The 14,201-nt window shown below is 39.0% G+C and overlaps 1 protein-coding gene across 1 annotated transcript in view; it reads left to right on the top strand.

Moving 5' to 3' along the window:
* Positions 1-14,201, top strand: part of KDM5A (lysine demethylase 5A) — a 101,679-nt gene that overhangs the window by 38,193 nt on the left and 49,285 nt on the right. The window contains exons 12-17 of the mRNA XM_066369551.1: positions 782-944; positions 2,334-2,453; positions 5,543-5,737; positions 11,561-11,742; positions 12,140-12,264; positions 13,353-13,503. Coding sequence (XP_066225648.1) covers positions 782-944; positions 2,334-2,453; positions 5,543-5,737; positions 11,561-11,742; positions 12,140-12,264; positions 13,353-13,503 — 936 coding nt within the window. The remainder of the gene's footprint in view (positions 1-781; positions 945-2,333; positions 2,454-5,542; positions 5,738-11,560; positions 11,743-12,139; positions 12,265-13,352; positions 13,504-14,201) is intronic.

Genomic DNA, 14,201 nt, shown 5'->3' with positions numbered 1-14,201 from the left:
TTTAGGATTTATAAATAGAACTCTATTCAAGGTTTCAACAATTTCTAGCCTTGGTTTATTTCCTTGTATAGTAAAATTGAATTCAGTGAAGTTATATAAAGGTATTCTAGAGCAGTGGTCTCCAACCCCCGGGCCGCAGACTGGTACCGGTCCGTGGGCCATTTGGTACCAGTCCGCAGAGAAAGAATGAATAACTTACATTATTTTTGTTTTATTTATATTTAAGTCTGAATGATGTTTTATTTTTTAAAAATAACCAGATTTCCTCTGTTACATCCGTCTAAGATTCACTCTTGACGCTTGTCTCGGTCACGTGATACATTTATCCGTCCTACCCTAAAGGCCAGTCCGTGAAAATATTTTCTGACATTAAACCAGTCTGAGGCCCAAAAAAGGTTGGGGACCACTGCTCTAGAGAATATTGACTTTTACGTTGATCATTGCAGGGATAATTAGAATGTTCAATGGACTGTGAATAAAGGAAGTATATCAGTATACTTTGGAGCAGTGTATATTTTTCATGTGGCGTCTTTCCTGCTTGAAGATACTATTTACTGATGCATTTTAAAGAGTTCACGTGTTTTGAATTGCCTTTTTAATAGTGAAAAGTATGTATCTGTTACAAACAATAGCACAGATTTGTGAGATGGTTGCCGGGATTCAGGGTGTATAGTCTGTGACTGAAACAAGACAATTAATTATAATTCAATGTATTTGAATCAGAGACCCTGCCTCACTGGCACCATATTCTACCTAGCTAAACATTTATTTATTTTCCTAGGGGGGAACCAAAGACATGGTATGGTGTGCCATCTCATGCAGCAGAACAACTGGAGGAGGTGATGAGGGAGCTGGCTCCTGAGTTATTTGAATCCCAGCCTGATCTTCTACATCAGTTAGTCACCATCATGAACCCCAATGTGCTAATGGAGCATGGTGTGCCTGTGAGTCTTTTTGCGTCTTTCTTTAGTATTTTGAATTTAGCTTTGATTAGAGTAGCAACAAATGCTTTGTCTTGTACTTGGAAGTAAAGGGTCATGTCATCTATCTAAATTAGAATTTATACTATGAAGGGAGCGGTATCTATTGAGTTAAAAAAGAGATGTTAAAGTACAAAAAATGCTTTATGTATAGCTATTAAAATAGCCTTCTGTTTTCAGTAAGCCATTATATCTTGATTTTAACAAAAATTGTATATTCTTTATTATCCCTATTTAATCAGAGTGTTTTACTTGGTAGTTCTAATAACTAATGCTTATTATTTTGGAGATCATATTTCATATAAAGATTTTACAGCTTTTTTCCCTATATAAGACAATGAAGTAAACATATATGAATACTTTTTCTACTTTTCAACTCAGTTTTTAAAATTATTATATTTAAGCTACTAACACCTGATAAAGTATAAATTTGATAAGTTTGTTACATATAGTCAAATATTCATTACCTTATCTAAGCTAGATTAGTAGGAGTGTTACTTTGTCTTTATACAGTGAATTTATACTAGAATCTGGGATTTTTCAAAAAGATACATAATATATATATATTTTTGACAGAAACAGAGAGTCAGAGAGAGGAACAGATAGGGGTAGACAGACAGGAAGGGAGAGAGACGAGAAGCATCAATTCTTCCTTGTGGCACCTTAGTAATTTATTGATTGCTTTATCATATGTGCCTTGACCTGGGGGCTACAGCAGAGCAAGTGACCCCTTGCTCAAGCTAGCAACCTTTGGGCTCAAGCCAGAGACCATGGATGGGGTCATGTCTATGATCCCATGCTCAAGCCAGCGACCCCACAATCATGCTGGTGAGCTTGTGCTCAAGCTGGCGACCTCGGGGTTTCAAACCTGGCTCCTCCACGTCCTTGACCAATGCTCTTATCCATTGCGCCACCACCTGGTCAGGCAAAAAAATACATAATATTTTAAAGTGAAGTGAAGTTTAGGAAACTGGTTTGGGGGACATCTCCATATTACCTGTGAGCTAATCAATTATATCATTTTCAAAAATCCAAGAGTAGGAGGAAGAGGATTTAAATTCTTTTAATTGTAAAAATTATATCAAGGTAAGAAACTAGTAAGTAGCTCAGTAAGTGTAACATTTTCTTTGAGCATTTCTTTTGGTTGCTAATTTTGTCGTGAAATATAACTTGTTATCAGTGACTATTTTAAGAAGATGGAATTCTGGCTGCTTCTGAAACTTGATATTTTTTTCTGATGTATATAGTGCTTTATTGTTTTTAATTTTAGAAAATGCTTTTGAAACTGATCAAATCTGTCTCCCTTTTTTGTTTTTATTTTGTTTTATATCACTGTCTTGAATTTTCATTTAGGTGTACAGGACCAATCAGTGTGCTGGCGAGTTTGTTGTGACATTTCCTCGTGCCTATCATTCTGGATTTAATCAGGGCTACAACTTCGCTGAAGCTGTGAACTTCTGTACTGCTGACTGGGTCTGTTCTATAGCAAGTAGATGTTGTACGTCTACTAACATCCCTGGAAAATGCATCTTAGTTGCCATATTTACTTAGCGGGGCAGGGTAGGGTTATGAATATATCAGTAGAGATTGGAGTGGCTATGGTAATTTAGAAAGTTGAGTTTCCATTCTGGTGGGGTTTTTTTTGTTTTGTTTTATGGGTTTTTTAAGTGAGAGAAAGAGAAGGAGACAGACAGGAAGGGAGAGATGAGAAGCATCAACCTGTCATTGCATCACTTTAGTTGTTCACTGATTACTCCTCATACATGCCTTGACTGGGGTACTTCAGCCAAGTCAGTGATCCCTTGCTTAAGCCAGTGACCTTGGGTTTAAGCCAGTGATCATGAAATCATATCGATGATTCCACGTTCAAGCTGGCGACCCTGCACTCAAGCTGGTGACCCTGGGGTTTTGAATCTGGGACCTCAGCATCCCAGGTCAATGTTCTTCCCACTGTACCACCATTGGTCAAACTCCATTATGGTTTTTATTTGATAGATTTTATAGTTCTTTACTTCTTGTTCACTCATTATTTTACCTGTTCTGTTTGGGTTTTAAATGGTCCATTCTTAGAGAAGATGTTTCCTCTAGTCTTTGCTTTCTCTAGCACTTTTGAATTTTAAAAAGATGACCAGATCTCAAGAATTAATTCTACCATATTTTCTAATATCTAGCTCTGCTTTTATTTTAAAATACTTCTTTATTATTTTCTGATGGACAGTTCGATGATTTTATTGCCATTTTATGTTTTTTAAATTTCCTTTTTAAAAATTTATTTTTAAGAGTAACTGTAATGTTGACATCGCTATGAGCTGTACTTCTGTGTAAATGATAATGCCAGTGATTGCTATTTTGCTTTTGTATAAGGTAATTATAAAAAATATTCAGTTATAATTATGTCATGTTGGTTGGCGAAAGACTGCAAATTTATAACACGCTCTTTAAATTTTTTTAGTGATATTTTTCTGTCACTCCTTAACATTCTGGGGGACATTTTTTAGTATTAACTGGATCTGATATTTCCTGTGGATACCTTAATTTATTAAATTTTATGATTAACCATTTTTATTTTCTTGTCTAATGAATGAAATAACGAACAATCTTATTTGAGCTAGTAATTTTAAACTTTTTTCTTATTAGGCTTAGGAAGCAGCAAGAGCAAGACCAAACTTGGGACTTTGCCTTGGGTTTTAGCTCTATTTAAAAAATTCACCTAACATTTAAAATGAGTGTTTATGATTTACTTGCTCCTTGGTTAGGTGTAGGGCAAGAAATGGAGATGATTCAGAGATGAGTAGGACATGGTTTCTGCCTTTAATTTGCTCGCTTGGGCAGCTTTTTAAATTTCACTGGACCTACTTTTTTTTACCTGGTATGTAAAGATGATATGGTTCAGTTAATAACTAAACAAGTAAAATTATATATGTGAAAGCTCTTGATATTCTTTAGAGGAAGGTTTTGATATAAATGAAAAGTTATAGCAGCTTTATATCTGGAATATAAAGTGATAGTACTAGTTTTTATTAGTCAAAAATGAATAATCAGCTGTTTTATGTGGCTTCCTTACATGTTCTAGGAGTTAATTACTGCAAATCTCAGTTTTTTTCTTTCTTGCCCTTGTACTAAGTAAGGCAATATAAGAAATATTTAAAGAGTAAATAAGATTGACGAAGTGAAAGAGTTGTATGTCATTAATAGATAAATACTTGTGCTAATCATAAGTTGAATATTTATATTTTCTTGAGAAAGATTGTTTCTTTGGAAGAGTATGAAAATACTGCTTGATTCAGAGATAGTCTTATACTCTTGTACTGTGATACTTGTGATTTCTTTCTGAAAATGGAGGTGAATTCTATATGGTCCTTAGAGGCCCATTTTCTTATTTTTCCTATTTTACATTACAGTTTTCAAATACAAACAAAAACTTTAGCCACTCCAAATTTTCAACTTGAGTATAGGAAGGAAGTTAAGAGAGATTGTATGTGTGTGTATAATTTAGCAATATTATTATTTGGTTGAAAGCTTGATGGTTAAATAAATTTTTAGAATTCATCTTACATAGTGTATCTGCTGATTTATGAAGAGTGATTATTTAGTAATTTATTTCACTTAGGGAAAATAAAGTATATAATCATACTCTCATTTCATACTGAATTCTCTGGACTAGACTAGTTGTTTTTAAAAGAATTCCTGGATGCAAAAATCTAAATGAATTTTTGCATTGGTGGTTATTTAAAAAATTAAGTCAGTCAATGTAAATTGCTTAAGTAATACTTCCTTTCCCTATCTCCCTTCCTCCTTTTTTTTAAAATTAAAATTTTTTTTTACTTTTAAATATGTGTTCCTTTGTTTTGTGGAAACTTCAAAGATGAATATGTCCACTTAACCCTTTTTAGCCTCAATTTCTTTTTATTTTTTTCTCATAATGGTAGTTTTGTGTTAGACTGGTCTAAGAGAATTTGCTACCTCATTTATATATATATATATCAAGAAATTCATACTTCTTGATGTACATGTGAGTAGAAAATCAGCACTTATGCCGGAAGCTTAGCACCTCAAAACTATGAAAAGAGAACTTCTACAGGCCATAAAATTTTATTTATAGTTACCTCTTATGTTCAAATGGAGTTTGTTATTCTGTCTTCTTTATAATAAAAGAGAAGATCTGAAGGGTAAATAGTGGTTCTGTTTTGGAAAATGCTATAAGCAAGTAATTTTTTTTTTTTTTGTATTTTTCTGAAGCTGGAAATGGGGAGAGACAGTCAGACAGACTCCCGCATGCACCCAACCGGGATCCACCCGGCATGCCCACCAGGGGCGAAGCTCTGCCCACCAGGGGGTGATGCTCTGCCCCTCCGGGGGGTCGCTCTGTCGCGACCAGAGCCACTCTAGCGCCTGGGGCAGAGGCCAAAGAGCCATCCTCAGCGCCCAGGCCATCTTTGCTCCAATGGAGCCTTGGCTGCAGAAGGGGAAGAGAGAGACAGAGAGGAAGGGGGGGGGGGAGTGGAGAAGCAAATGGGCATATAAGCAAGTAATTTAATTTGAGAATCTTGTCCTGTTTTCAGTTGCCCGTTGGACGTCAGTGTGTCAGTCATTACCGACGGCTAAGGCGCCATTGTGTCTTTTCACATGAGGAACTTATTTTCAAAATGGCAGCAGATCCAGAATGCTTAGATGTGGGGCTGGCTGCCATGGTGTGCAAAGAATTGACTCTGATGACTGAAGAAGAGACACGGTTAAGGGAGTCTGTTGTTCAAATGGTGAGTGTGCTGAGCACATTTCTTTCTTTTGTTTTTTAGATTTTATTTATTCATTTTTAGAGAAAGAGAGAGAGAGAAATGGGGAGGAGCAGGAAGCATCAACTTCCATATGTGCCTTGACCAGGTAAGCCCAGGGTTTTGAAACGGCGACCTCAGAGTTCCAGGTCGATGTTTATCCACTGCGCCACCACAGGTCAGGCCTGAGCACGTTTCTTACATTTGATATTGCTTATGGGATACAAAAAATTGAACCTATCAAAAATTCATTTCATCTTTGATCTCTCTAGAAGTTGAACGTACAAATCACTAATTTGGAAAGGTTTCTTTTTTTTCTCTTGAGAGAGAAAGGGAGACAGATGAGAAGCATCAATTTGTAGTTGCATTACTTTAGTTGTTTACTAATTTCTTCTCATATGTGCCTTGACTGGGGGTGGGGATAGGGTTGCAGCCACTCCTGTGACCCCTTGCTCAAGCCAGCAACTTTGTGCTTCAAGCCAGTGACCATGGGATCCTGTTAGTGATCCCATGCTCAAGCCGGCGACCCTGCACTCAAGCCAGGTGAGCCGGCGCTCAAGAAAGCAACGTTGGTGTTTTGAAACTGGGACTTTAGCATCATCCCAGGGTGATACTCTATCCACTGTGCCACCACCAGTCAGGCAAGTATACACTTATTTTTTTTAAATCTCTTACATGTAGTAGTATTTCTTTAAACAAGGAAGTTCAAATCCTTTTCTGAATTTTGTGATTGAATGAAAGTTGTATTTCTGGTGATTACAAACTGTCAGTTTCCAGAAATATAATTTGTAAATTAATCTGTCATGTCTCCCTTTCCCTTCTAAGTAATGTGATGAGCAGAAAGAACTGAATAACCAAGGGTTGGGATTTTGAATGCTTAAAATAAAGTAAACATTTATCACATTGAAATGGGAAATATGTGAGAAAATCTGTCTGCAGCCTCATCTTGGCACATTCTCCCTAACCCTACCTTTCATAGTTAGTCTCACTGGTGTTTGATATGCTTCCTTCCTTCTGTTTTACACAGCCTACCTTTTCTTCTTAGATATTGTTTTTGTTTATTAGGTTTTAATGTTTATTTTATTGATTTTAGAGAGAGAGAGGAAGGGAGAGATAGAGACAGGAACCTGAGTCTGCTCTTGTATGTACCCTGACCAGGGGTCAAACCAGCAACCTCTGTGCTTCGGGACAATGCTCTAACAACCGAGCCATCCTGCCAGGGCTTTGTTTCCATTTTTAAAACAGCTTTGTTGAGATGTAATTGGCATACAATAAATGACACATTTTTATAGTGTATAATTTTATGTTTGACTATGTATATATCCATGAAATCTTTGTTGATACCCAGATAAAGAACATAATCACTTTTAGAAGTTTCCTTATGCCCCTTTGTGATCTTTCTTTCTTGTCCCATCCTACCTCACTCACATTCCTTACAGGGAGATGCTAATCTACTTACTTTTTTTTTTTTGTATTTTTCTGAAGTTGGAAACGGGGAGGCAGTCAGACAGACTCCCGCATGCGCCTGACCAGGATCCACCAGGCATACCCACCAGGGGGCGATGCTTTGCCCATCTGGGGCGTTGCTCTGTTGCAACCAGAGCCATTGTAGCACCTAAGGCAGAGGCCATGGAGCCATCCTCAGCACCCGGGCCAACTTTGCTCCAATGGATCCTCAGCTGCGGGTGGGGAAGAGAGAGACAGAGAGGAAGGAGAGGGGGAGGGGTGGAGAAGCAGATGGGCGCTTCTCCTGTGTGCCCTGGCCGGGAATCAAACTCGGGACTCCTGCACGCCAGGCCGACGCTCTACCACTTAGCCAACCGGCCAGAGCCACTTTTTTTTTTTTTAATTAGAGGAGGAGAGATAGACTCCTGCATGTGCCCTGACTGGGAACCACTTAGCTACCCCCATCTGGGGCCGATGCTCAAATCGGCTGAGCTATCCTCAGCACGTGAAGCCGTCACTGAGACCAACCAAGCTATCCTTAGTGCTCAGTGCTCAAACCAGTGGAGTCACTGACAGCGAGAGGGGTAGAGAGTGAGAGAAGGGGGAAAAAAAAGTAAGAGAAACAGGTAGTCACTTCTCATCTGTGCCCTGACTGGGGATCAAAGCCCGGATGTCCACATGCTGGGCTGATGCTCTTATCCACTGAGCCAAATGGCCAGGGCTCAGCTTTTTTTATTTTATTTCCATTTATGTAAAATATCTTTTCCATCTTATTTCTGGTCTGTGTGTATCTTTAATTCTAAGGTGGGTCTCTTTTAGGCAGCATAAATATGGATCTTGTTTTTTTATCTGTGTCTTTTGTTTGGAGCATTTAAGCTGTTTACATTTAAAGTGATTATGATAGGTATGCATTTATTGCCATTTTATTCTTTATAACTATGTGCCTCTGTTTCTTCTTAAGGAATACTTTTAACATTTCTTGTAATACTGGTTTGGTGGTAACAAACCCCTTTAGTGTTTTCATGTCTGGGAAGCTATTAATTTCACCTTCAATTTTAAACATAAAAGCCTTGCTGGGTACAATAGTCTTGTTTGTAGGTCCTTGCTTTTTGTCACTTGAATATTTATGCCAATCACTTCTGTCCTGAAGTGTTTCTATTGAGAAATCAGCTGACAGTTTTATGGGTCCTCCCTTGTAGGTGTCTTTCATTTGCAGCTTCTATGATTCTTTGTCTTTAACCTTTGTCATTTTAATTACGATGTGTCTTGGTGTGGGCCTCTTTGGATTTATCTTGTTTGGAACTCTCAGCCCCCTGGCTTTGTTTCTTCAGCCTCTCCTAACACTTGAAAATCACTTGTAGTTATTATTTTCCTCATCTTCCTTAACTGCCATTGTTTGTAGAGGTTAGCCTTTGATCCTTTTCAAGGAATTCTTAGCTATTCTTTGGATTTTAAGTTTCTTTCAGCTATTATCTTGTGGTTTTACTTCTCACCTCTTGATGTTTCCTTCTATTTTATGCAAACACAAGAATTGTCATTTTAAAAGAGATGATATTCCAGTCATCCATTTGTAATGTGTCTCTACGTGATTATCGTACATTTATATTTTGATTTCTGTCGTCAGCTTCTAAAATAGAATGTCCTCTCTTCCTCACCCGTATAAACCACTTTCCTTTTCTAATTGTCAATCTCTATAAATGCTAAGATCATGACTCATCTATCTTTGTCATAGTCACCTGTTAGCTGGTTTTAAGTTTTTAGGGTTTTTGTTTGTTTCTTTTGGCAATGTCTCTTATTGCTCTTCCCTCTCTCCTCTTTTTCTTTATTGCTACCATTCTTTCCATTACTTAATTTTCTCATCTAGGTTATTTCAAATAACCTTTTAGTTTGTATCTCTGGCTTTTTTTCTCTATTCCTTCCTGATAATTTATGGTTTTTTTAAAGTGCATTCTCATTAATATAAGCTATATGATATGTCAGAAGGAGTAAGGAAAAATTGTTCTGTGGTAAAGTTTGGGAAATGGTGGGTTAAAGAAAAAATAAATGGAGCCTGACCAGGTGGTGGCACAGTGGGTAGAGCACTGAGGACCCAGATTTGAAACCCTGAGGTTGCCAGCTAGAGCATGAGCTCATTCGGTTTGAGCATAGGCTCATTAGCCTGAGCACAGGTTTGCCAGCTTGAAAATGGGATCATAGACATGACCCGATGGTCTCTGGATTGATCTCCTAGGTGGCTAGCTTGAAGCCCAAGGTCACTGGTTTGAGTAAGGTGACACTGGCTTGGCTGGAGCCCCCTCCTCCAATCAAGGCATGTATGAGAAGCAATCAGTGAACAACTAAAGTGCCGCAACTATGAGCTGATGCTTCTCATTTCTCTGCCTATCTCTCCCCTACCTTGCTAAAAAATAAAAATAAATAAATAAATGGGATTCTCTACTATGAAACTTCTCTGTTCCATTAATATACTTGTTTTCATTGTTACTAAGTTAGGAGGGATATAATACATGGCATTTCCCCCAGAAAAATTTATTTCTTTATTTTTTTGCAGAATGTCTTCTAGGACCTGGTGGTTCTTGGAATACACTTTGGAAATAGTGTAACAGCCCTGGCCGGTTGGCTCAGCGGTAGAGCGTCGGCCTGGCGTGCGGGGGACCCGGGTTCAATTCCCGGCCAGGGCACATAGGAGAGGCGCCCATTTGCTTCTCCACCCCCGCCCCCTCCTTCCTCTCTGTCTCTCTCTTCCCCTCCCGCAGCCAAGGCTCCATTGGAGCAAAGATGGCCTGGGCGCTGAGGATGGCTCCTTGGCCTCTGCCCCAGGCGCTAGAGTGGCTCTGGTCGCGGCAGAGCGACGCCCCGGAGGGGCAGAGCATCGCCCCCTGGTGGGCGTGCCAGGTGGATCCCGGTTGGGCGCATGGAGGAGTCTGTCCGACTGTCTCTCCCCGTTTCCAGCTTCGGAAAAATACAAAAAAAAAAAAAAAAAAAAGAAATAGTGTAACATTTCTTGAAGCAGTCAGGACTTTGTAGGTTGATGCATTAGCAACCCCTGTTTGCCAGATGTTCTCTAGTTGTTTAGATTCTTATAATCTAATAAATACCTGCAATGAATTTTAGAATCATTTTTTCATAATAATTTTTAGAGAAAATATTAAATGCTAATATGAGAATATGGAAAGATATGAAAGTATAGTAAGAGTAAATAACATCAAAACAAAATGTATTGAAGAAACTGGATTGTACGTGGCAGTGAATACATGATTAGGTTCCCACCATAAGTGAAAAAAGGTAGCTCTCGTAGTGTAATTAGGTTTATAAGTACCTTGCTCAAGTGAGTAGAAATCATAAAGGGGGCCCTTGTATATTAAATGGAATGCCTTCCAATGTTCTTATTTTCTTAAACTGGCATGCTAATTAGCTTTTTTTTACATTGCTGAAGTAGATATATTGTGTTTTGCATAGTTTAAGTAATTTTATACTTTTTTATCCTTGCATATGTTTGTATATATTAGTGTTATATTCAGATTATAGTTACTAATGTATCTGGTTCAAGGTGTATTGTCCCTGGGGATTAAAAAAGATTATTTTTTCTTGTTTTAAAGAGAAGATAAAACCACATAAAACAAATATATGGCTTTATGAATTATTCTATGGTAAACTTTTTTGTCGTCACAACTCTAGTCAAGAACTAGAACTTTTTCAGCCACACCAAAAGTACCTCCCAATTATAACTTCCCTAACTCTTTTGACCTTTGTAGTAATAACTTTCTTGCATTTTTTAGTAGTTTTATCAGTCAAGTATGAATCCTTAGATACCAAGGTTTAGTCTTGCCCTTTTAAAAATAATTACTAATGAGTATTTTTAGAAAGTTGTTTTTTTTAAGTGAAAGGAGGGGGTGATAGTGAGACAGACTCCCGCATGCACCCTGACTGGGATCCATGCGGCAATCCCCATCTTAGGCCAGTGCTTGAATCAACAGGACTAATTTTAGCACCTGAGGCTGCCACACTTGCACCAACCGAGCTATCCTCAGCACCCAGGGCTGTTGCCCGAACCAATCAAGCCACTGTCTATGGGAGGGGAAGAGAGAGAGAGAAAGGGAAGAAGGAGGAGGAGAGAAGCAGATAGTCACTTCTCTTGTGTGCCCTGACCTGGAATCAAACCCAGGACATCTATATGCTGGGCCAATGCTCTATGCACTCTGCCATTGGCCAGGGCCTAGAAAGTATTTTGATAAAGTACCATTGTACCTCCCATGTTTATATCTTAAAGTAGTGGTTTCCCCTTAGAAAAAAATGTAACAAGTAAGTTCTTTGATGCTTGAAGGACTAGAAAGACTTGATCTAATAACATAAATTATGTCTCAGGGTGTCCTGATGTCAGAAGAAGAAGTGTTTGAACTTGTTCCTGATGATGAGCGACAGTGTTCCGCATGCAGAACCACATGTTTTCTCTCTGCTCTCACATGTTCCTGCAATTCTGAGCGGCTTGTGTGTCTCTACCATCCAACAGATCTGTGCCCCTGCCCCATGCAGAAGAAATGTCTGAGGTATACAGAAATATGTTGTAAAACTTCCATTACCTTTTATTTATTTATTTATTTATTTTTAAACTAAGTGTTAATACCGCTCTTTGTAATTCCTTTCCCTTTTTTTTTGGCTGGTAACTCCTTTCTACCTGCCTCCCTGCTTGAGGACCAATCCTTTCAGGTTAGTCCTAACCTTGGCAGCTGAAATTAGTTTATCAGTTGGGATTTCACATGTTCCTTATCTCTCCTTGTGCTGAAACTCTGTGGGCTTCTTTAATTTTCTCTTTATATGTACCAAGACCCCATTCCTTTGTCCATTGTTCTTTCCTTAAGCTGACTGTATTTAAATTTTAGTTTACTTTCCAGTTGTTTCTGGTTTTTGAAGTTTTTATTTACATACGTTTTGTTTTATTTTTAGATATCGCTACCCATTAGAAGACCTCCCTTCTCTGCTATATGGTGTGAAAGTCAGGGCACAGTCCTATGACACTTGGGTCAGTCGCGTTACAGAAGCATTATCTGCCAACTTCAACCACAAGAAAGGTTGTGTTTTCTCCCTTTTGTATGCATACACTGAAATTGTCACTTCGAAAGAGGCCTTGTTTTAAGTATCTTTCCTCCATTAAGCAAAAATTCTAGACTTCATATGAGATTTGAGACTAATGAGTTAGTTGATTGTCTTAATTTTCTATTTGAGAATCTTTTTTTTTTTAAGTGAAAAAGTCTATATAAAATGGGATAGATAATTAACTTGCAATAGATATATATTTTGGGGAGGCATTGTTAGCAGTTAACTAACATTAAATGCTTATTCAGAAAGAAAAATTACCTTACCTGAGATAAATTGTCTGTAAGAATTAGGAATAAACTTTTTTTTTTTAACATTTTTTAAAATTTTTATTTATTCATTTTAGAGAGGAGAGAGAGTTAGAATGAGAGAGAGAGAGAGAGAGAGAAAGGGGGGAGGAGCAGGAAGCATCAACTCCCATATATGCCTTGACCAGGCAAGCCCAGGGTTTTGAACCGGTGACCTCAGTGTTCCAGGTCAACGCTTTATCCACTGTGTCACCACAGGTCAGGCAGGAATAAACTTTTATTGCATTGCTGAAGATTTTTCACCTGTAGTATGTTTCTGCTAATAGGTTGATGACTCACTTGAGAGGTTAATGAGGATTTTTTAATGACTTTTTATGTCTGCGGTCATAGTATATATCTTTTATTTATTTATTTATTTATTATTTATTTTTATTTTTATTTTTTTTCCTGAAGCTGGAAACGAGGAGAGACAGTCAGACAGACTCCCGCATACGCCCGACCGGGATCCACCCGGCACGCCCACCAGGGGGCGACGTTGTTCTGTCGCGACCAGAGCCACTCTAGCGCCTGGGGCAGAGGCCAAGGAGCCATCCCCAGCGCCCGGGCCATCCTTGCTCTAATGGAGCCTCGCTGTGGGAGGGGAAGAGAGAGACAGAGAGGAAGGAGAGGGGGAGGGGTAGAGAAGCAGATGGGAGCTTCTCCTGTGTGCCCTGGCCGGGAATCAAACCCGGGACTCCTGCACGCCAGGCCGACGCTCTACCACTGAGCCAACCGGCCAGGGCCCATAGTATATATCTTTTTATTTGTTTTTACAGATTTAATTGAACTACGAGTAATGCTAGAAGACGCTGAGGATAGGAAATACCCCGAGAATGATCTCTTTAGAAAACTCAGGGATGCTGTAAAAGAAGCTGAGACCTGTGCTTCTGTGGCTCAGCTGCTTCTGAGCAAAAAACAGAAACACAGGTAAGACTATGAAGAGTTGAATTCTTTAATGGCCTTATTTTTCTTTTCCAAAGTAAAAGCCAAAATTTTAACTTGCCTTTAAGGCCCTATATCATCTTTGACCTCTTGTGTCCATGTCCCTCCCTCCTCCAATAATGCCTTAATCTTATCTTCTACTTCCTTCCTTCCTTCCCTTTTTTTTTTTTTTTTTTTTTGTATTTTTCTGAAGTGAGAAGCAGGGAGGCAGAGAGACAGACAGACTCCAGCATGCGCCCGACTGGGATCCTCCCAGCAAGCCCACTAGGGGGTGATCCTCTGCCCATCTGGGGCATTGCTCTGTTGCAACTGGAGCCATTCTAGCACCTGAGGCAGAGGCCATGGAGCCATCCTCAGCACCCAGGTCAACTTTACTCCAATGGAGCCTTGGCTGCAGGAAGGGAAGAGAGAGATAGAAAGGAGAGGGAGAGAGGTGTAGAAGCAGATGGGCGCTTCTCTTGTGTGCCCTGGCCAGGAATCAAACCCAGAACATCCGTATGCCGGGCCAATACTCTGCCACTGAGCCAACCAGGGCTTACTTCCTTTCTTTCTTGTTTCACTCTACAATTCTCTTGTAACATTCACATGCATGTGAAGTGTTCTGCTTATTGCTTTCACACTGTTCTTCACTGTACTTGGAATTCTCTTTCCTTGATATCCAGGTGTCTTGTCCCCTCACTTCT

The sequence above is a fragment of the Saccopteryx leptura genome, chromosome 2, assembly GCF_036850995.1.
Source record: "Saccopteryx leptura isolate mSacLep1 chromosome 2, mSacLep1_pri_phased_curated, whole genome shotgun sequence".
In the NCBI taxonomy this organism is placed as follows: Eukaryota; Metazoa; Chordata; class Mammalia; order Chiroptera; family Emballonuridae; genus Saccopteryx; species Saccopteryx leptura.
Note: the sequence above shows the minus strand (reverse complement) of the source record. Positions and strands in the feature narration are given on the sequence as shown.